A 23,991-nucleotide genomic window follows, 5' to 3' on the forward strand; every position below is an offset into this window, starting at 1 on the left:
GTTTACTTGGTAAAATCTTCAGTGGTTATGACTGTTGTTTTCCTGGAAAGACCTGGAAGATTTGAATGGGTAGTTTTTAGAAAATCTGTGAGCTATAAATTAAAATTAGTTTAATTTAGTTGTAGAATCAGCCACCTTCATGCAGTAAGAGTGAGCTATAAATTCTACTATGAATACATGAGATTATTACTTTAATTGCTATATTCATGTTATTCCTTCATATTATGCAGTGTTGTCTTTGAAGGTAACAGTTTCTAATTGAAATACTCAATAAAAGGCTGTTAACCGTTATTGAGTAAAACCTTATGATATGATTCATGTTGTGTTTTTCACTGCTAGATACTGTGAATGTGTGCAGATGTACTGAGGCTCAAGGTTGTTTAACTGTGTGTGGAGCTTTGTGTGTGCTCTGCCTGTCTGGCTCTGGACATCCTGTTGCATTCCAGTCTGACTTAGCCATTTTCATGACTGTGTTTTGAGACTCTCAAAGACACCACAGTTCCCAGGGGAGAGTCTTTGAGCCGTGATTAGACATACCCACCTTGCCATCCCATCCCCACAACCATCAACACAAGAAACCGGTGTGTTATTCCAGGAAGTTGACAGTATTTTGGTAGTGATGGCGGTGAGGAGGATGAAGGACCTGGCTGAGTCAAAGGCTCAGGGGCTGTGCGTGAGATGCTTTTCCACTGGAGTGAATAAGTCACCCCTTGGTCACCCCGATATGTTTCACGCTACAAACAAACCCCTACGCCTGTTCTCAAACAGTGAGATACGTAAACACATGCACGGCACCGGGGAAGCAGGTGGGTGCGAGGACTGGCTTCCTGCCCAGGTTTTTCTTCCTCTGGATTTTGTGTGCTTGTGAAATTGGTGCCAGCTCCTCTTCCAAAACTTATAGGTGGAATCGGTAAACGAGAGATCTGCATGGTTAATCATTTAGCCAGCTTCAAGAACTTCAAATACAAACTGTCGTGCACTTCCACTTTGTTGTAACCGAGGCTTATTGTCTGCGGCCTGTAGCTCATTAAAGGAAGTGTTGGAATTCAGATTGAGTAAAATATTGGTGTCAAGAACAGACAGTACATGCAAGTCTATAAACATGTATAGATCGGTTTAGCTCAGGGATCATCCCCTCCTACTTGCTTTTGATGTTTTTTGGCTCCTGCTGTGCTGTAGTATGGATGGCTTGTTGTAATGCACCATTTTCAAGCAAGTGCATCACTTTAAATAAACATGCAATTCAGCAGCTTCTTTTGGAATTTTAGATTCTGGTACCCTGTGAGCATCAGCTCCCCTCCAGTTCACAAGGCTTTCCTTGCTGGTGGTGCTAAAAGCACGATTGGAGAGTAATCTTTTTGAAGTTTGTGCTTTGTCGCAAAAAATAAAAAGCCTTTTATTTTTCTGTGTCAAAAATAGATTGGAAAGAGTTATAAACAGGATTTTTTTTATTTTTTTTTAAGTTGAGTTAAAGTGCTGATTATGACCTTTTTATGTTGAGCATTCCTATTTTTCATCTTGTTAGGATACCAGAGGGAATGGAATTTGTAAAAAGCACATTAATACACAGCACAGGGGAAAAAAATGTAACTACCACTTTCACAGAAGCACAATATAGTGTGGCGAGGGCAAGGTAGGGCGACTGTCTTGGACGTGTAAGAGGGAAAAGGGGTAATGGGGGGCTGTAACTGGGGCCACCAATAATTTAGAAGGAGAGAGGGAAAAGGGGTGTGGCAAAGGGGAGGGGAGGGAAGCGGGATGGGGAAGCAGCAGAAGTGGTTGTTGTACGATCAAAGGCTGAGCGAATTGTGTCACAGACAGAGTGGGAAGAATGGCATTGAGTGGTGTGACTTGCATTTTGATTTCCTTTGAGAGCTTGGGGGGTGCGAGTGGTGATGGTGGGAGTTTTAAGGAGCACGGCTCTGTTTTGATCCCATTACCAACAGTTATCAGGTCACTTGTTTGACCATTAAGGATCTCTGAGTGAAAGATGATTGTGTGATGTTCTTATGAGTCATAATGTGTGAAAGTGTTTGAAAATATTTAGATTAAAGTATGAAATGTATTCATCCAGTGTTGCTATAACAACCAGAGTGAACTGGTGCACTGCTACAACAAAGTTTGCGTCAATTTCCATTTTATACCAGTGCTGAATATTAACAATGTCTGCAGGTTGTTCTCCAGACGGAGGTGTAAGATTGGTCGGTGCCGGGCTGTGACTAGCTTGAGTGACAAGCCAAGTTCAAATCCCCGCCAGGACTTTATTGCGAGTGTGGCTTGTGTAACAAGATATTCATGTGAAAGGCTGCCTCCCCAAGGGGCAGGACAGATGGGGTAGAACAAGAGACGCCCCCTTGTGGTACTTAGGGAGTGCCTTATGCCTTTCCTCCAAACCTGGGGTACGAAGCAACGGAGCAAAGTGGAGCACTTCGGTGCTTCCAGCAGGCTGAGCTGGTTTGATTTTTGGGGCCTTGCAGGGAAAGCTAGCAGTTGGAACACAAGAGAGAACAGTCTCTGTCTTATTGTGTGTTCGTGGAACTGCGCGTGTGCGTGAACGCACGTTTGCATATGTGCTCGTTAATCTTTTGTCTGCTCGGCCAGTAGCTGTGACCCACTTCGCAAGATCACCTCTCATCTCTCATCCAAGTCCGAGCTCCTTTTCCTTTTGCTCCCCATCCCCACATCCATCAACGCATATACGTCAACATCTGAGAAAAGAAAAAAAAAAAGTCTCTGTGGTGGAGATAATGGTGCAATGGCCAGCCTCTAAAATAACAACATGGTGCACAACAACAACACTGTCCCATTTGGAGTCCAAGTGCCCCCGCACAATGGCCTAGTGTTTAGGGACCAGGGGCGCAGGCGGGGCTCCCCACCACCATCCAAGCTGTTAGACAAGCCAGAGAGGGAGGTCATAATCACAGTGCAAGCAGGGCTACGCTTCCCGGTCCTCATGTAGATCCACCACAACACTATCTCTGAGTCTTTCCCATCTGCACGCTTGCACCTTATCTAACATAACATCTAAAATGTTACCTTAGTTGACTGCAGTGTGCGGTATGCACAGAGCAGATGAGATGGTATGATTTGTACAGTGATGACATGTGGAGGGGGGCAGGTCGGGAGATGCTGGTTGAATGGAAAACTTACCAAGTTACGCACTTTAATCTTTGTCTTTCCCTTCAATTTTGCCGTCCTCCAAAAGCTGAGAGGGAAAATATGCTTTAAAATTATCATACCAAATGTGTATGTAATGTATACCTGCTCCGCCTGCCTGCTCCTGTCAGCCTAAGGCGAACGGTCAACCCGAGCAAGCTTTGCTCTACAACGAGAGAAAGGGCAGCTTTGAAAATCTGTTTTATGTGAAATCAGAAAGACAAGGTGACTGCATCCTGTGGATGTGTAAAAAGGTGTTTTGAGTCAGGAAAGCCTCGCTTGGTGATGACTTTTTATGTGTTTGCGCGCTGTTGCAAGAATGATCCACTTGTTTCAAAGGGTTATGATTGAATGTTGGAGCTTAAGCTTTCATGTTTGAGCACACGTACTTTTGTCTGTGTGTGGGAGGTCTGAGGAGGAGGAGGAGGATTCAAGGATGAGGATTTTTTTTTTTCTCCCTGTAAAGGTGTAATTCAGGCTATAAGAGAGAAAACGTGGAAAAGTAAGTGTATGTAGTATGAAAGGAGACTTATACTTACTTTCTGTCAGACATGTTAACAATGGTAGACGCTTATGTTAAAAATGGCCAAAGTTTCAAATGAGTTCAGCGGATGTACAAGTAATTATTAGAAGCCTAAATCAGGCTTCAGATTGCTCTAAAGTCCCAAAAAACTATATCATGATATGCTAATTTCATGGTGTAAACATGTCGCCCCATTAGGCAGTGGATTATGCTCACATGGGTCATGTAGAATGAGGTTAATAAAGTTGTGAAGTTGAAGTTTTGTAGTTTTGTAATTTGTCATATCGTAAAATTTATCGTTATCGTGAGAATACTCTGAAATTTCATGATATTCTGTTTGGGCCATATCAACCATCCCAAAGTTAATCATCAAAAGTTACTTTAGTACAATCTAGGAATGCAAATAAAGAGCATAAATTGAGCATATTAGGTTTTTCTAAATGTAATTCTAACCTTGATACCTCAAAAAGCAAATGATTTCTGCTGTCTGCTTTCGTGCTATTAAAGCCGATTCCTCTTATTCAGATTTCCTCCCTAAAGGCAGAAAGAGAAGATGCTACCTTGTGGAGCTCTAGCATGATGCACGTTGTCCACATTCCTTTCCTGTGACTCGAACTTAGTCCACTTGATTTGCATTTGACCCCATTACTATTAGCTAAGTCCTCCCCCAAAACCCCTTCAGGTCAGGGGCTTGACCTCTCAGGGTTGTGGAACTGAAGTGACTGGGCACTTTCTGAATTTCTCTTCAATTGGCCTGCTGCACAACCAACCTGCTCCCTCTGCGATGAAGTGGGGTTCAAAGGTCAGGGTTCACCAGTGGAAGAAGGGTATCTTGGGTCATCAGCAGTAGCCCCCGGCCCAGAGTAGCCTAAGGCTCGGAGCCACAGATTGGGGTGCCGTGGTCACTGGGTTAATACGAAAGCGGCCTGCAGGTCATTTGGCCCAGTTCTAATGCTAATACGCGAGCTTGTCTTTGCTGTGTTGCCAAGGTGGGGAATTGATCCAGGATTTTGGTGACTCCACTTGGTTACAGTTTTTAATCCGATTTTTTTTCTTTCTCTTTTTTCTTTTTCCTGATAATTACAGCCTGACAGTCATGGCTGTCCTCTAGCCATTCCTTTTTTGGTTTCTTGATGTTTTGTGCTGGAGAGCTTTTATATTTTTGTGGGTATGTGAAGAAAAAGAAGGACACTTAATAACACATAAAATGTAATAAAAATATAATAACCTGTAATTACACGCTTAGAATGAATTTGGGTTTTTTTTTTAGTTTTTTTTTATCATCTTTTAATTTTCCTCATGACGTACACATCTTTTGGGAGTGCATTCTAGCATATCCACAAGATTGGTGATTGGATTAGCTTTTAGCCGTCTCCTGATGTCAAACTGTAGAACAGAATTTGTTGTTTTGTTTTGTTCTTATTCTTTGAAAATATTCCACTTTGCATTTTTCCAACCTTCTTCATCAATCAGTGATTTATGCCCTCCTTTATATGTAAACAATGTGAATGTGCTTGCTCTGCAAAGCAAAGAACTGGTGCATATTAGTGACCTTGTGTATGCGTTGACACCTGAAGTTACCTGATAGACAATGTTTGATGCTGCTCGAAGAAAATGTCAACATTCACTTTCCAATTTAAGAAGAGAAGATGCAATGTAGCCAGTCACTGTGCATGTATGCACAAGCACAATAGAAATGGCAGCAGCATTAATCATTTCCAGCAGTAACAATGGTAGTAGACTTAATGCACCTTTCCCTAAGTAGAAATTCAGTAAAAATGTGCCTGATCAGCAGATCCATGAAAGCACATAAATCCTGATTTTGCTTATGTTGCTGCTGTTCTTTAAAAGGTCTTCTGTATGTTTAGATTCTGGATAAGTTAAGCACACAGAGAATAGCTCAGGTGCCTAATGCTTTTAAATTTCATCATAGGTTAAAAGAACATTATATTCCCTATAAATATGAGGAATGCATCCAAGAGATGTTTGTGCAGCTTTAAGCTTGTAATTTACCTCTTTGTGAGTCAAATTCAGAACGTGGGGATGCCAAGACCCTGAAACTTGATACATCATGTATGTCGGATGCACATTTTATTTTTTAATCTTGAAGGTTGCACATTCTGACTTTTCTAATGTGATACTAGCTCCGTAGCATAGAGACAAATATTTATTTCTCCATCTTATTGTCTTTCCAGATGCATCCTTTGGGACTATGTAATAATAATGATGAAGAGGACCTATACGAGTATGGCTGGGTTGGTGTGGTGAAGCTGGAGCAGCCGGAGTTGGACCCCAGTTGTCTCACGGTGCTTGGAAAGGTAAAGAACTGCTTTTTTATGTTTTCAAGTTTCCGTTTTGCCACCGTGTTAGTTTCTGAATTTGCCTTTTGTTTCCCGTTAATGTACATCCAATGACTATCCTTTCAGAAAGTTAATATATTACAGCACCTTGCTCTTTACTGTGCTACTGCAGGTTTGTTGAACCATGCAATAAAATGAAAATCAGCATTTAACAATGCAGGTGAGTCACTTTGACACCGTAATTCACTGTAAATTAGAAGCTAGCAATACTCTTTGATATTCAGAGCCCAAAAAAACACCTTGGATTTTGCCATCTTGGGGCACAAATATCTAATAATTTGATTACTATTTGCCTAAAATTACAATAGATTGTCACCTGTCAACATGCGAGTAAAGAAAAGTTATTTCCTTGCATTTGATGAAAATCCCTTTAAGGGTTTAGCTTTGATATAGTGCAGTCACTGAGACAATTCATGGAAGGATGGTTTAGTTTTATTTTGCTTCTTACTTCCCATTGTGGTCAGAACAAGAGTGTAGTGATCCCTCCCCAATCCCTATCCTCCCGCCCTCCCTTCCTCCAGTGCCCAGGCACCTCCAGTGGTATTTTATCGTGCTTTAATTAAGTGTTCCTCTTAATGGAATGTACCAACATTCCCCAGAGGATGAAATAAGGGAGTGTTGTCCATAGTCTCATTTATCCTGTACATTCCTGGTGACAGAAAGAGAGCAGCCATTCATAATATCAGAAGCCCACGTGCCATATAAACATCCTAATGGTGCACTTTGTTTGATGATGGTTTCTAGCTGACATACACTGAGACCTGAAAACTAATGTTATGCTCAGAACTCATTAACTGGATTTCATCAGCTAAGTAGTCCTTATCGTGGCGACGTGCCCACGCTTGAGTTTCAGCAGCACAAGTGGAAGAAATGGCACGTGAATAATACATTTAAACAGATGGTAAAACAGATATGTTTTCAGTCTATCAGATTTTTAATGGTAGGTAGTAGGCTGTAGTACTAGAAGTACAAGCAAAAACCTGACAAGGTCACAAACATCAGTCATTTCCCCTCCTGGTTTTTGATTCTGACAGTTTTCTAGAAACGTAAAGCTGAATGTGTGTTTGCCTTTTCTGTAAGCATACGAATCATGTCCGTAACATTAGATCAGCAATTTAATACAAGCAGGTGCATTTTCAGAAGGAAGAGAGCGAATCGGAACGAGGTTGATAGTTTTTGTTCAGTCGTTCCCATCAGCTTGTTCCTTCATACCATGTTTAAAAGAAAAAATAAAAACACAGGAGAGACGGGATGAATGGAGGATACAGTATGCACCAGTGTCAGATTCAGATGCACAATGTTGTGGTTACGCGGGATGTGTCTTAGCCAACTGAGCCACGGGGACACCCCAAGTTAGAGAAACCCACACCTTCCGCTTAGTGGACCAGGTCAGAGCAGAGTCCTAATGAGCTGGCCATTTTTATATATTCTAGATCTGATCTTTTGCTAAGGGACACTGTAGCGGTGATGGCAAGAACTTTGGCCTGTGACCTTTTGGCCTCTAGCCAGCCTCCCCAACTTCTAGGTCACTCTTGTTTCCTCTGTGTGTACTCAGCCAGGACTATAATTAGAGGAGGGAAAGCCCATTGTTGCATCTTGACAAACCCTCGCCTGGGGCCTGAACACAGCTGGGTGCTTTGCGTTGGCACAAACGCTTTTGCCAGGCCAGACAGTCCAGTGTTTACCCCCTACCAGTCTGCTCCCTCTGCCCGACCAGCCAGCCAGACCACCAGGCCGCTATGCGCCCAGCCCCATTCCGGATACGATGCCCACTCCTGCACCCTCACCCCGCCTGGCCTGGCCTCGTGCTCGGCGGCCCCCACCCTTCTCCCGCCCTACCAGACTGTCCCCTGACTGAACCCAAGTGTGCTTTACTGCCACTTTGCCACCAACAGTGTCAGGGTCTTGTCTGGTCAATTTAGATTCCATTCAATTACAAAAACCTAGCGTCTAAATATAAACTGTCTGGGAACACTGGGCCCCCAGCTGTGCTTCGGAGCTGATCAACACTCACTGATGGGCATTCCCTCCTCTGTTTAGGGTTGGCTGAATTTGAGGAAGGGGCTTGCATCGTTGGGTCCTTATGATCATTCCAACAGTTTTAAAAGCAACATTTGATGGAGAAAACATTTCTGAGACCTGATGAATCCAACAGTAGGGACAGACTGATGTTCTAGTGCTATGCTAAATGTTTAGCGCTGTAAAGTCTCGTTCTTGGTTTGGATTGTCTTTAGCTGGAGCTACACAGGACATTGCTCCTCTGTGCTTTTGTGATTTGTACTCGGTTATTCAGCTAAGTGGCACAGGGATGTCAGGTTGAGCTCATTATTATAGAGAACTGCTCTGACAAATAAAATAATCGCAGTAGAGGAAGACACAGGAAAAGGGGTCGGTCATTCCAGCCTCTGAAGTCCATGTGCAAACTTCACTAAAGTGCTGGTGTGTCATATATATGTACACAGTTTTTTCCTGCACTTCCTGTCTGGTTCCTGTGAGAGCTCCAGGACTATAAAACCTCTGACCTCAGTGTGCCACAGAACTAGAGCCCCTCCCCATAACAGCAGGAGAACTGAGAGCAAATGGGCTCTCACTGTAGTGTTTGATGTGTTCTTTATCAGATTTGGCTAAAAAGTGCATTTGTCTTGTTTATAATGTCCTATGTCCGAAGGCCTGCCCTGTTGCTTTCACAGCGCCGTCTCTGTAACTCCAGCTTATCAACCCTTAACTTTCTCTGGGGTGTTTGTAAATGTTGTAAATCATGCTTACAGCTCTGCACACATGTATCCTCTTTCATGTTGAACTATTTATTGCAGCCAGTTACATATTCTTGGTTGTCATTTCCTCCTCGCTGCTCGACTTTCTCAGAATTGACCTCCCTCCCGTCTTCGCTACGCTGTCTGTTCACACGCATTCACTGCAATTTTTGGCAGCTCCTCTGGAACATGAAATCATGCCACTGGCCTTCATTGGGGGCGCAGACCCGTCGGTGTCTTTGTTGCAGTGCCAGCAAGAGATCTCTTCTTCCAGTGCTGCAGTGCGAGTCCAGTGGGCACTGGACTCTCACTCGGGGCGTTAGCATGCCGGCTTTCCTCGTTTCATCCCGCCCGAGTGTTCATGACATAAGTCCCCATCCCTGGAAGCCAGGAGAGGGAAGGCAGAAGAGTGTATGGGCAGAAAATTAAGGTAAAGAGTTCGGAGACTTGGTGTCTCAAAGAGATGACCTGGGTAAATGTGTCTGTTTGGTAAGTGGGTGGTTGGGGTTTGCATTTAGCATGGTATATATATTTTCTTTTTATATATGCACATAAGTAGCAAAATGGAACCTGTCCTCCCACACGGCCCTGCTGCTTGTGAAAAGCAAGACTTTTGGCTGGCATAGCATGTAAATCTCCCTGGTATGTGCTTGTTGTGTGTGGCCTGGTGCTGGCCTTAACCAGCTTGTCTCTGAACCATGATCAGTTCCACCTTAAACGCCAGCCAAAAACAACAGTTCATCGCAGCGGAGCGCGACTGGCCATGAGATCGGCCGCTACAAAGCACTTAAAAATAACTAGAGCAACAAGAAAAGTTTCGAGACCTTTACTGACATATCCTCCCCGAAATAAAGCCAGCTACTTTAAAGTTTTTGCCAGAGGCATACCACCATAAAAAGTGTATCCTGTGTGGGCAGCTCTGTCTTTGACACACACACAAGCTTCATCTTAAAACAGCAGTTTCTCTGGAACAATGTGAGCGGGCAGAGGAGTGTGTCCTTTTCTACTGTGGTCCTGAAGTTGGCACTGTGGGACAGCAGGCCAGAGCAAACAGCTGCTGAGTCTTAGTGCTAAGTGGCTCTTGGACTCTAACTGTGTCTGGCATCTCAGCCAGAGCTGCAGAGAGTGTGTGTGTGTGTGTGTGTGTGTGTGTGTGTGTGTGTGTGTGTGTGTGTGTGTGTGTGTGTGTGTGTGTGTGTGTGTGTGTGTGTGTGTGTGTGTGTGTGTGTGTGTGTGTGTGTGTGTGTGTGTGTGTGTGTCGGCAAGGAATGATCGGGAAAGTGCACGAGGGCTACAAGAATGATGTGCATCTGAGGAAAAGGGGAGAGATGGGCATTAAAAAGAAAGACATGGCTACAGACAGATGAGTGCGATATTGCTGGCGACTGGCTCATAGCCTGTGGCCACATTAGCCATCCTAGACGCTATAGTTTTACACACTTTACTGTTAGAGGTCATCCCGAGGCCACGGCAATGCCAGTAGGGTGTCATGCCGCAGGCCGTGTGGTAAAGAAGCTTACATGCTGGATTGAACTGGCTCTATGTGGCCTTGTTTTCAGACTTTTTCATACGAATACTGTTTGATCAGTGGGTGTATTTGTGAATGTGTGCACGCTGTGGCTCATCCGCTGTTTATCAGTATGGACATGGAGACCTAATGGGCTGGCAGATCAGCTTGTGTTTTGATGAAGATGGCTGAATGACTCACATTCTCTAACGATTCTCTTCTCACGCCATATTTTTTTTTTTTTTTGCCTTCTTCATTTCACTCCTTCTGTTATAGAAAAGACCTTCGTGAACAGAAAGAAGGAAAATTGCTGCAGTTCTACGCTCCGCGTTCTCCCGAGTGTTTTGTTAAATTGCAATTGATCTGCAACTTGCACAGGGACCGTTCGATAATGACGAAGCTTGTCTTTTTGTTCAAAGTTTTTAAAAGAACTCTTTTCTCAGAAGATCCATAAAGATGCATGATATCGATGAGACAATTTTCCCCTGCGATTGTGCTAAAACTTACGGGGGCTTATTCCCGTTCAGTTGAATACCGCAAACCGAAAGCCAGTCTTTTTGTTTAAATCAAAGCTGTTAACTCTGGCGACCCCAGTATGAAAAAGAATTGAAGGCTAAACTTCTTCAACTTGTTGAGTTTTCACCTAACTTTAGGGATTTGCTTTTTTTTGTCACTGAAACACGTTTTTGTCGAATTCGACGGCTTGCAATTTGAAACAGTTTCCACACATTTGAATGCAGATGCAATTCTATCTGAGACTTCAAATGATTGAAATAATAGCCAGGTGATCACTCAGGACTTAGTGTTCTGTGCAGCCTTATTAGCTCTTAGAAACAAATCATGAAGTCGTGAAAGAAAGGTTCTAGATCTGAAAGGAAATACTTGATGAACTTCGTGTTACCCTGATGGGGTGAAATGCACACACTAACTCTTTAGCTCTCTCTCCACCTGGCCCTCGCCCTAAGCACTCTGCACAAACACTTTCAAACGCGGCAGCGCGGAGGGAGGGATAGAAAGAGAAACTGAAAAAGAGAGGAGGAGCAGCAGGGAGAGAAGAAAGGGGGAGGAAAAAAGAAATCTTGTGAAGCATGGAGCACTCAGGGGCCTGCCTCTTGGGTGCTTCTTTCATGTTTGTGTGCGCCTCAACTTGCTGATATTATCTTGGCCGCTCTTCCGGGTGGGGTGTCAGGAGAGGTTTCCACTGTGACCAGGCAGGAGCCTCTCTCTCTTTCTCCCTCTTATCTGTGTAGCCCCTTTTCAGACTCTTTTCTATTAACCTGACGTCCTCTGAACATGGTGGATTTATATCTGAATGAGCGCCTGAGTCACTTTTTTCTGGAAAAGTCATGACCGCAGTCTTACGCAGCCTGAGCAAACTTTTTTTTAGCATATGCATATGAACATTTAGAATCTATCAACATGGGATTTTTGGTACTGAAAGCTTTTTGATTTGCAGTTGTAGTTTACCTGCAGTCAGATATTTGGTTGTGTGCTGGTTACACTTGCAGAAATACAATCATCAAGCGATCTGATATTCCTTAAAGATAACCTAGCTTTTAATTAGCTTTTAAAAGTGATCTGCATTAGTAAACATTGACCTTTAGATGAAACAGGAAGTCCTTGGTCTCGTATCTGTCCCACAATAAGAACCGTTGCCAATTCAGGGTAAGGCTTCATACCTGGAAGTGCAAGAAGAACGATCCCCTTCGCAGCCTGTGTACAAGTTGCAGAGGCAGCACAGACAGCAAGAACCTGCTCTTGGTAATAACGGTGCAAAGAATGAAGTTTTGAAAGCATTCAAAACTGCGGTGACTCACTTGTGTTGGAAAGTTGATTAAAACTGTAAAATAAAAATGACAAGTTAGAAATGCGATCGACAGCAAACAGGCATTTTAGTGGACCGATGAAACAAGCTGAGCTTTAAGTCTCCTCTCTAAAAAGGGCCTATGTCATGTGACATTCTGTAGACTGTATACTTTCCAAGCCTTTTTTTCCCCTGTTTGCATTCAAACCACTAATAATGGTGCAGTTTCCAGTGGCCTGTAAATAGTAATGCAGCATCACCTTTTTATTGCAGTCTTTGATTTTCTTGCAGTCTTGTTCCAACCTCCTTATTTTCTACCTACAGTTCCTCACTGTGTGTGAATGCCTAGTAGCAAGGTGAAGTGAACGTGGAGAGTTTTTTTTCCTAATGTATTTCACTCCGATGATTGAATTTTACATATAGACTCAGTGTAGCCTTGACTTCACTATCAGTTCTGTTCTGTATGTTTTGCTCCTTTTTCTGAGGCTAACATTAGTCTTGGACAGCAGCTCTTAATCTTTTACCAGTGTTGCACCACTCAAAGTTCCTCCTATATTGAGGAAGTACTTCCAATTTAGCTTATAACTCATAATAAAAGACCCTATAAATAAAGCTCCTAAAATCACCCTGGCTCCCATTTTATGCAGGCCACAGGAAAAAAGAGGGTACTGTCTTCAACCTTTACTGGAGCTATAAAAAAAAAAAAGCTTCTGCAGGCTTCTTCTCTCTTAGGGTGTGTTGGAACACTCACCCATCTTCCTACTTCAGTTTACCCCCATCACCCCCTCCCAAGTAAGTCTCTCCCCTAAATCACTGCTTTGCCGTGTTTCACGGCACTTGGAGGGACCCAGGGGTCCCACTGCGCTCGTTTCCATGGTCACTGGGAAGCTCCTTGTGTCATGTGGCTCAAAGTGAGCCGTCCCTGGACCGAATTACCCAGCTTTCAATGGGAGGCCAAATGACCATTATTAGACTTCACAGCTAAGGCCTCTATTTAAAGAGAGGAGAAAGGAGCCCTGGGGACTTAAGATGAGAGAGAGATGGAGGGAGATAAAAAGAAAAGATGAGGCAGGGGGGCAGAGAAATAAGGGGGGAGGAAGAGAGGAGGGGAGAAGAAAGTGCATTTAGCTCTACTATGGATGTTTCTTTTTATTTTCTCCACCTTTACACTGATTTTTGATCTTTATCACAATTGTTACTTAAAAGTCTGACAACAGCCTGAGCTTAAGCTGTCTTGTCTGTCAGACAGTGAGCAAAAAGACAAAAGAAAAGATGAGCCATGGAAAAAGTAAATCTTAGAAAAGATAGGACCAGACATCCACCCACATCAAGCAAAGCCTTGTCTTTTCTCCCTTCATCTCTAAGCCCGTTGCTTTGTATGGGAATGTGCTTGTGTGCGTGAGAATCCTCGTGTCCCGCGCCTCACTGTGTATGTCAGGGCCGTGTTGTCTGTACGGCTCGAGCCCACGGCCTGGCACAAAAGCTGGAAACTGAAGCCCCGAGGTCCCACACAGCTAATCTGATGCCTCTCCCTGCTATACATGACTCCAAAACTGAAGGGTTAGCGGGGGTGAAAATGGCATCCTGTTCTTGTGGTTCAAACTTTCTTTCATGCTTTGCCAGGGAGGCATGGTTAGGTCCAGCACAAGAAGATGGAGAAGAAGTGATGTGTGCCTAAGCGAGAGTGTGTGTGTGTGTGTGTGTGTGTGTGTGTGTGTGTGTGTGTGTGTGTGTGTGTGTGTGTGTGTGTGTGTGGGGGTTGATGTATGAGTGTCATCGGAGCTGGTCGTGCCCTCAGACAGTGAGGTAATGGAACAAGAGAAAGAGAAACATGTAGATAGGGAGGGGATATTGAATGGGAATGCACCTAGTAGATTCTGGGTAGCACATTAGTATTGTTTACTGGAGACCAGTATAACAATAAAGATCTAACATCTGGATAAGTGATTACATGCTGCAAGAAGAACTTGAAGAAGAAAGTCAGTGAAAAATTTATCGGATAAATATAAGGAATACAAATTTATCTGTAATTTTTTTTTTTACAAAATAGAGGTACATGAAAGACAAGGTGTGTGTGATCCAGAAATGGATTTGTTGACCAAAAGATATTATAACCAAGAGATGACTTGCTGAGAAATGACAGTGTGAGGTGTTTTATTGCAGTAATAGCTGAATAAACGCACCTTTATATGGAGGCATTAAGGTCATGCAATATAAAGGTTGGTCAAATCCTATTTGCAGCAGGTCCTGTGTTCTAGTTTCAAGTCCAGTGTCTTCATATAAATATTTTTTAGAAGCCCACAACAAGTAAAATCTAGTCATGAGAGGAAGAAAAGACTGGAAGAAGAAATAAAAAGGCTTTTTTATGTTTTCCAGTGCCATCAAACATCTCACGAGTCCTTAGATTTTTGTCTTGAGGTTTGTAAGCTGTCCCAGATTACTTAAAAGGAAATTTTTACATATCAAAAAGGATCTTGGCGTGAAACTGCATATGTGAAAATAGTTGTATCAAGACTTTTCCTTATTATAATTATCTCTTCTCTACTCCATTTGGAGGATACATGCAGTTGATGCCTTTTCAGTGTCGCAGCTAAGCAGACAAGTCCGTGTGCTCACAACAAATTGGTCACATTGTATCCCAATTTAAAGAAGAATTGTATTCTTCTTTATTCTACATAATCAACCACAGTCATCCTCCTCTGCTGACCCACTGTTAGGCTTTATAGTGGGGGAAGAAAGGAACAGTAAAAAAAAAGAAAAAAGAAGGATGCAAAATAAGGGGAATAGGGCCAAGTCCTGACCCGCTCTGCTGTTTGCCCAGGCAAAGAAGTGAGCAGGCAATGGCAACACCCCCAACCAGCAGGAGGATAGCGTATTACAAGAAAGAGAAGCAACAGCGGCGGTGTCTCTTTCAAGCGTGCAGGGGCATGGTCTCCTAAAGCAGCGTCGAGTCAGAGATTAGAGAAAAACCGTATAACTGGAGACGAATTACAGGAAGGGGAGAAGTAGCAGTTTAGTGAAACGCCTCCACTTGACTGAAATAGTTGCATTTTAAACGTTGTGCAAGTTCACAATATAGCAGCGTGGACACTGGGGACAACAAATATTGTGCTGTTGCTGTTTTGTTTTGTAGAAGAAAAAAAAAGAAAAGAAATTTCGGCACAACTCCTCTGCCTTACTGACTTTAAAGCAGTCTACTGAAAAACAGCCATACTTCTTTACTTCATGTACCCTGTTAAACGCTTGACCAGTAAGTTGATGATTTCAATCACTAGTTTTAAATCTTTTTCAGTCCATCACGATATTCATTTTGTAAATTAAGGTTGCGTTTTGCATAAAATAGACAACAAAGGATGACAAGCTTCAGGGCATTTATGGTGGCTGCCTTGCGACTGACGAGATGCCACCATGTGAGCGTCAGTCTCGTTCTCATCTGAGGTTTGTAAAAAAACACTGGTGTAACTGTAGCTACATCCATGTTTTATAGACACCTGCGTCGGCTGCGTATGGCAGGTACACCTGTATGTGTTGTGGTTAGCAGCTAGCCCGGGAGGCAGAACGAGATGTTTTTCTCTTTGTTTGCAGCTAAAAAGGCTGTTGACTGAGCGAGAGCTTTGGCCGTCTTTTTCAGCTGCGTCTCACGTGCAGTTGATGTTACAGCTGTTGCAATCAATAAAGCTGTCTGCACACGCTGTCTAACAGTTTATTCATTCATATTGTACTCTGATTGGCCACAACATTAAAACCACTGACAGGTGTAGTGAATAACCTTGAATTTACATTGATGTTAGTTGACATGTACCACCCATGGGAACAATGCTGCAGACCAAGCACACCCCGCCCAGAGTAATGGCACACCTCAATGGCAGCGGCATCCCCCAGCAAGACAATAGAAAAAGTGATTTATAAACAGAATCAGTTTTTTAAAAAAGGATAAAAAGTCTTTTTCAAAGTGATCAGCTAAACCCGCCTGACCTTCTGTTTTAATATTTAACTTTGTTAGTTTGAGGTCAGTATCCTTGGCAGTCAGAGAGAAACACTAGTATTGATCTGTTATGTGCCAAGAGCCTTGCAGGAAGGAAAGCACAAATGTAGTGTGTCATCCCAGGCCTGCTGTCTTCTTTAGTTTCATCTGACAGCTCTCTTCAGTTCTTCTGCCTTTGAGTGTTCATTTAAAAAAATCCTTTAAACCCTTTCTAGAAGCTATAATCTAACTTGTATCATAAAATCACTCTTCCATTCATTAAAGTTCTGTGAGGCTGATTAAAATGACGGAAGGCCAAATTAACAATCAGTAATACTAGTAAAATCCCACCAATGAATAACAAGTGGGATTATAGTCCGTCTTTTCTAGTCATGACTTCTCCCACTTTGGCCCCAACGGCTTCTTTTAGACACTAGGTGGAGAAGAAGCTTTTGAGAAGTAGTGTTCTTGTTCCTAGCTGGATGCTTGTTTATTTTCCTGTGAATCACAAAGGGCAAGAAACCAAAACCGGTAAGAAAACAACATGGGAGGGACGGAGAGGAAAAGTGGAGGAAATTTAATTAGCGGTTGTCCATTCCTCCGGTCTCAATGTTTGGTCTCAGCAGGGCAGAGCAGTGGGCAGCGGGAGGAGAGAAGACTAAAAAGCATCTTGATTAGCGGCAGTCTCAGTCAGTGCATTTACGTGTGTGTGTGTGTGTGTGTGTGTGTGTGTGTGTGTGTGTGTGTGTGTGTGTCTGACACCACAGGACATCAAACCACAGGGAGAGATGGGAAACGCTGTCTGTGGTGCAAAACGGGCAAAGACGAGCTCGTGTATTTTTATATACAGAGAGAGATAAAAATGCGACGTATTCTGCGAAAAGTTCGAGTTCAGTGATTGCACTTCATCCATCATTTGTTGTTTATTGTGCCTTCGGGACGCACATAAGAAAACCGAACCATTGCTCAAATTTCCCGCCAAAATAAATGTAATTAAAAAGAAAAGCAAGCATAAAACGAGGGCCATATTCAACTCGATGCTTCATGAAAGTCTCTCATTTTGTAAAAACCACAGTGTATCCTAAGTAATCTTTGTTTTTTCCCACATGATGACAAGATAATGAGATTTCATTGTCTTTTTTACATAATTCTGATCGAGGTTTTTTGTGAAAACATGTTTTTTTTTTTTGTTTTGTTTTGTTTTGGTTAATTCAATCTGCTATCCGTGTTCAAAACAATTGCGCTAAAAACGGCAATGTTATAACATTCAAGCGCACATTCTCATCTGGTGTTTACGGTGTTTCCTGGAAATTATAGCCACGGGAGAGGGCTTAAAGAGAATATGACGCCACTGATAGGTGAACATACTGTTGACTGTTGCACTGAATAAAATTCATTTAAAAATGGTAACATTTGAAGCCAATGTTTAAACGTTACGGCCTTCTCGGCCGAGATTCCAAGAAATCTGTGGGGATCCAAAAATGTGTTGTTAACAGACACATGCCACAGATTGGCTTGTCGGTGGTGTCACTCGATGAAACATGAGTCCTTCACGAAAATCAAAACCGCCATTTTTTGAAACCAGGCGACGAGGGGAAAGGCTACACTAAAAACAACAATGTCGTCCGAGTTTGACAAGCAGGAGTTATACCATCGCCTCGATGTCCTCCATTGTTGTGGTGTTCATGCCACGTACAAATGACGCCACGGTACTTTATAGCATTGCTATACAGACCCCATTAGGTGGTCCTCGATTGTAATGGAAAACAAGCAAAACTGAGTGGAGCCGTGCAGGTACTAGTGGAAAAGGGCTAATAGTGTCTCAAATTCACTGGAGAAAAAGACACCAAAACTAAAAAACATGGGTTAGTTGTAATCTTCTTTGTTATTTTTTTTTCTTCTAGGAAGTGAAGTTTATAATTCCTTCCTATAAAGTGACATGCAGCTTAAAGATTTTCACAGCAAACATGATACTTAGTATATGGGTTTTGATTACATGCTGCTTTTTACAGACTGCAGAGTAGTAGGTAAAGGTGCATTCCATTTGAAGTGGGAAGTTTGAAATTTCAACTTCCAGGTTGGAATTTTCAGCTGGAATGCCCCCTCATGTTGGATTTCCCACTTGGAAAGTCCACCAACTCTGACTTTGCAATCCATGATGGCAGCAGCAGCGCTCATATTTATATTACTGATGGACAAAAATGCAAACTTCTTACATGCTTCTCTCTTTTAATTGTTTCTGAATAAAATCATGTCTACATGTGGGGAAAATGTGAGTTCAGCCAGGCAGAATCGAATCAACAAATAAAGAAGAGAAAATTGATCCGGCGTTTAATGCCTGGTACTTTGTGTTTTTAAGGTCACATTTTGAACAGAGACTAAAGCAAACACCCACAACTGTTTGCCAGCATTGAGAACTGATAGCTTTTTTTTATGGCATTACTTTTCATTTTGGATTCTGTCAGAGCTTTATGAGTTTAGTTTAGATAAGTCAGGACTTGGTATTGTAGATAAGTGTGCATGAGCACGACTATGCATGAGTCTTATTATGAAGGACAGGGAGCACTCCCAACTACACCTCCCTCTCTCTCTCTCTCTCTCTGTCTGTCTCAACTCTTTAATGGGGTCGGCTCCTTGCCAAGTTCCACTGGCAGGCCTCCTCAGAGGTGCCCCCTCACACACCCATGCACACACACACATATTTTGATAGCACAGTTCACTTGTATAATGCTGGTTATGCAATAATGGGTGAATGGCCACCCAATATTGTGCGCTGAGGCAGATACAGAAATGGAGAGGGGACACTGGTGTCCCACACATCAGCCATGGAGGGACAAATCCCAAAGGGCCACTACAAAGGCGGGCTAATGGACCGCCCCCAAAAAATCTGTTTTTTTTTCTTTAGTCCAGCAATATCAAGAGAGATAATGAATACGGCTGATTTTGTCAGAAATGACAGATGATGTGTAGTCTTTGTCCACCATAAACCTCAGAGTAGTGACTCTAGGTGAAAGCTCTTTGCCTCCTAAGGAAACCTGGAAATGTCTGCTTTTTCTGCCTCACTTTTTACAATTTTTCAGCTCTGGGGCTTCAGTGCAAAGAAAGTCCTTTGGCTGGACTTAGGGGAACTGATTACAGTGTCACAGTGACAAAGATAGTCATTTCATGCTGTGTGTGTGTGTGTGTGTGCGTGTGTGTGTGTGCGCATGCGTCCTGGTCAATTATATGTACAGCACAGAGATGGGGTCAAGGGTCAGTGTACCTGAAGTTTGTCTGATAGTGAGTTCATTATATCTGCTCCAGATTTCTACATCTCTCTCAATCTGTCATCCTGGACAAATCTCACAACTATTCATAAATACTGAGTCATAAAAACAAAATGTGTTAAATTTGGTCTAATTCAAGCAACCTTACCATGAAATGATTCAAATCAGGATCAATATAATTAAATTAAACACACAAATTACATACTTGCACACATCCTGCTTCACAGCAGGTTTAAGGGTTGGACCACACATTTTATTTGAATGTTTCTTACTCAGCAGGTTGTAAGTCTTATTGTTTGAGGAACAAAACTGTTTCTTTCATGTTTATTACAAAATGATAGAAAATCTCTGATAGCCAAGCCTGTGAGCTATCTTAAACCAACAAATGGCTAATAGTCATTAATCTGGCAAAGACAAGCAAATATATGCCACCCAGATATTTTTCTAGAAATTGGCGAAGCAGGGAGAAAAAAGCAGTAAAGACCTAACTTGTAAACATCAGATAAAAGTGTGATTCCTATGAACAGTGAACCCTTACCCCAGCAGCTCAAATGAAACCATGATTTATGGCAGACCTGCGCTCCATTGATCGGACGCCATGTGAACATGTTTTCATTTGGGAATGAGCTTCCCGGGGAGTCTCACCAGGTCAGACCTAATAACATTTACTTATCACTTTCAATGCCGCAGCCGCATTAACAGGTAGGCATGTACACGATGCCTCTCGTGCTTCTTTCTGAGTTGACATGATTATCGTGATGGATCACCCAATCTAGAAGTGGGTGTGGGAAATGTGCTATAACCCTGTAGCACCATGTGGCACACTCGCACAGACCCTGATGAAGTAACATTGACATTATGCCAGCAGATTATTAAAGTTGCCTGTCGTCTTAAACAAATTTTAGGGCTTAAACCATTCTTTTATTCAGCGTCCTTACTCCTCAGCACATGGTGACCAGGTCAGCATCCACTTCCTTACTTCACCTCTTATCTGCATGTTGGATATTAATGGCAGTCACTGAGCTCACTGAGTGCTTTAAGTGATTCTTTCCCCTGTGTGTTTACTTTGGGTGAACTGTCAGTTTATATGAAAGTGGTTGAATGGAGAGGAGCTCAGAGGCCTGCCGGCCCCCATCCCCCATCGGTGTGACACACAAGTGGATTTTTATGTGCTCCGTAAATATTTGAAATGGTGCCTTAGACTGCCCTTAGGACTGTTGTAACACGCTGCAGCTGCGAGAAAGCATTAATATTTAAAAAAAAAAAAAAAAAAAAAAGGAGCGAATGGGCGAGTTCAAAAGTTTGTGAGGATGGAATCAGAAACTGAACGGTGACTCAACTAGGGCTGCACGATTAATCGTTAGAAAATCGCGATCTCAATTCATACTTATGTGCGATCTCATTTCCAAATGACAACGGTTTTTTTTAAAAAGAGAGAAAAAAGACGACGACGATTGTACCGCATTTTGATCCGGGACGTAATCTGCATGAAAACAAGCGCTCACTCTTCCTGCTCAACAAATGACAAGGGCGGAGCCTTATACCACGTGGTACAGAAGCTGGCTGCTAAAATTAGCAGGGGAAAAACAACGGAGAACACGTCAGGGACGACGAGAAAGTGACAGGAGAAAATCCGTCCCGGTCAACCACCCAAACATCAATAACGGGAACCTTATACAGCGCTTCCCTATACACGTCGAACTACTGCAGGCACAAAGAAATTACGGAGGCTATCACTTATCACCTGAACAAAGATATGGCTCCCATCAACACTGAGCAAAACGAGGGATTTAGGAAAATGATCAACACCCTAGACAAACGCTACACAGTGCCGTCCCGCAACTATTTTTCTATTGTTGCACTACCTGCTCTATACACGCAGCGTCGAGCAACGGTGGAGACGGAATTTCAAGCAGTACAACATTTTGCGGCAACGACAAAATGTGAGACATTTGTTGTTTTTATGTTTATTTATTGTTTTTATGTTCAGTCTTACGAAGTTGATGTGCAGTTAATAAGTGCAATAAATATTTATACTGGAAAAGAAAATCGCGAGAGAATCGTGATCTCAATTCTAAGCCAAAAAAAATCGTGATTCTCATTTTATGCAAAATCGTGCAGCCCTAGACTCAACACTAGTCAGGTGTTTTTAGCACATCAAGGTTTTCTGAGTGACATTGTGTCCTTGTAAATGATTTCACAATAGCCCGGTCTTAATATTACAGTGGTCATGACACAACAGTAAGCAGATCCGGCAGGATCGCTAAACCTGCTGATTAAATGACACACAGGCCAAAACAGTTATGTCGAATATCTGTAAATAGAAAAACATGTTACGACAGAGCAACGGTTTGTCGGTGAAGTGCTCACATCAAACGGTGGGAGATGAAGAAGGATTAGTTAGGTGAGTAAGTGCTCCTAATCCTGCTGTTTTGAAAATGTCACGATAATACAGCCAGGTTTTGTCTGCTGAAGTTCAGCATCCACGGAGAACAAAGGAGAGACGTTTCAGAAATGCTTTTCTTTCTCTCAGCTGCAAAGGCGTCCAATCAGATGAAGCATAGCCACATTGAAAACTCTGATTTTATTTTAGCTGAATGTAAATAATGTCTCGGCACACATGCCTTCCCTGAAAGGGAGTGAGAAAAGGACATGAAAAAAAAGAGGGGGTGACCACATATGAGAAAATCCACAGGAGAAAAGTATGCCTTTATCTTTTAATAAACGGTAAAGCCAGGAGGCAACATGAAATTACAGCATAATAGCAGTGGAGAGTCTTCTGAAGACTTAATTGCCTTAATTATAGCAGTGCGGAGAGAGAGAGAGAGAGAGCAGAAAAGGAAAGCATGAGCAGAAGGAGGAAGAAGGAAAAAAACAAGGGAAGCAGAGGAGAAGAAAGGTAGCAGTGGGATAGAAGAGCTGGAGCGTGAGACAGATGTTGCAGGTGTATCCAGGTGTAGTTCGGTTTGCACGTGAGCCTGTGTTTTTCTGTTAAACATGCATTTATAAACACACACGGATGGCTCTGTGTGTGACACAGAGTTAATATGCCAACCCTCGGTCCGTGTGAATGACGGAGTGAGTTCTACACTGAGAAGAGACTCTTTCCAGACGAGTGAAAATTTCGCTCCCTCAGATCTTACAAGCTGGCAGGTTTACTTAGGGATGCTAAACATAGCTTTCATTTTCCTCTGCGTCTAGACTGAGTCCTCAGTGCTTTCTGCTGCGGTTTTTGTTCACTCGGGGACGATTGTACCCTAATTCTAATGTCTCCGAGCCAGCGTGAAGTTTGATTAGCCAGCATTATTGTGAAGTACCTGTAAACCCCCCCCCCCAACCACCATTTTGGCAGGCAGTTCGGGTTGAGAGTTCAGCTGACTTTTGAGCATGGATGACTGATCAAGAGAGGAAGAGAGATCACGTCTCAGCTTTGAGAAAAATATTAACTTTTTTCAGGATTTCACAGTGAGACAGTTTTCGGTTTGCCTTGTTTTTGACCACCTCTGTTTGCCTCGCAGGGGTTTTGTTCTCATATGTTTACTTTTTGATTCATGGATAAAGATCAAATCTTACAAACTACCGTTGGTTGAGTAAAAAAGTACAAAAGATGGGGAATCATGGTAATCTAATATTATCTGAACACTTTATAGTGTTTCAAGTTCTTGATCAGTGAATCTCCACTGGTGAAAGAAGCTCTGTTTAAATATACTTCACTTCAAAGGTGTCAAAAGTAAAAGTACTTCTGCAGTAAAATGATCTTCTTAGTGTTTATTGTATTTTTTATTATAGATGACATTGTTATTCACTCATTATCACAAACCGGGGTGCTTGGGAGTAACTTAAATAACAGTTTGTTGTATTTTATGAAATTACACTACACTAAAGAAATAGTTCCATAATTACATCACTACATTTTATCATTGTCCACATATGTAATATGTTGACAATGTACCAGTACATGGTGGTAAATATACCACCAAAATTCCCATCTCCTTGTTTCTTGAACAATTCACCCTTTAATGTTATATTAGTTTTTATAAAACCCAAATATTGTAAACTGTTACTTGTCAGGCAACTTTCTGTCTTATTGCAACTTTCATCGCTGAAATAGCTGACAGCATCGGTCGGTCTTGATCTCGTCTTTAAGTACGAATGAGAAGATCAAAACGCCATCGTGACTTCCTTCCCGATAAGCTTAATGACCAGACCTCTTTGAAATCCCTGTTGAATCTCAATGAAAGCCCACTTTTCTAGTGTGCAATTCATCTTTTTTTGAAAGGTTTACCACAGACGACTTGGTGCTGTCTCAGATTTCTTGCACAATGTCTCGTTAAACCCAGTTTGACTCATTGAAATAAACCGTATTTTAGTTCTGAGCAAATTTTTTAACCGTATTAATCCATCTTTTGGTGTCCGAAGATTGTAATTTTTTTATGGTGTTTTTTTTAAGCAAGCCAGTTTGCCTGTGGGTGCATTTTTGTTGTCGTCAGGCAAGTCCCTGCACTGCAGCGCGGGCCTGCCCGAGTGGAGATTCTTCAGGAGGGAGATCTCTTTCTTCTCAAAGCGTCTTACCAAGAGCTATTAATTATTAACTGGGAGAGCTAACATCAAAGGAGCAGACTTGTGCTGAATTAAATGGGGGCTGGAGCCTGGCAGCG

At 42.4% G+C, this 23,991-nt stretch overlaps 1 protein-coding gene across 2 annotated transcripts in view; it reads left to right on the forward strand.

The window, feature by feature from the left end:
- znrf3 (zinc and ring finger 3) overlaps window positions 1–23,991 on the forward strand; it is a 65,067-nt gene that overhangs the window by 28,957 nt on the left and 12,119 nt on the right. For both annotated transcript variants that reach the window (XM_004566673.4, XM_004566674.5), the window contains exon 2: window positions 5,875–5,997. In XM_004566673.4, the coding sequence (XP_004566730.1) occupies window positions 5,875–5,997 (123 nt within the window). The remainder of the gene's footprint in view (window positions 1–5,874; window positions 5,998–23,991) is intronic.

The sequence above is a fragment of the Maylandia zebra genome, linkage group LG12 (genome assembly GCF_041146795.1).
Source record: "Maylandia zebra isolate NMK-2024a linkage group LG12, Mzebra_GT3a, whole genome shotgun sequence".
Lineage (NCBI taxonomy): Eukaryota > Metazoa > Chordata > Actinopteri > Cichliformes > Cichlidae > Maylandia > Maylandia zebra.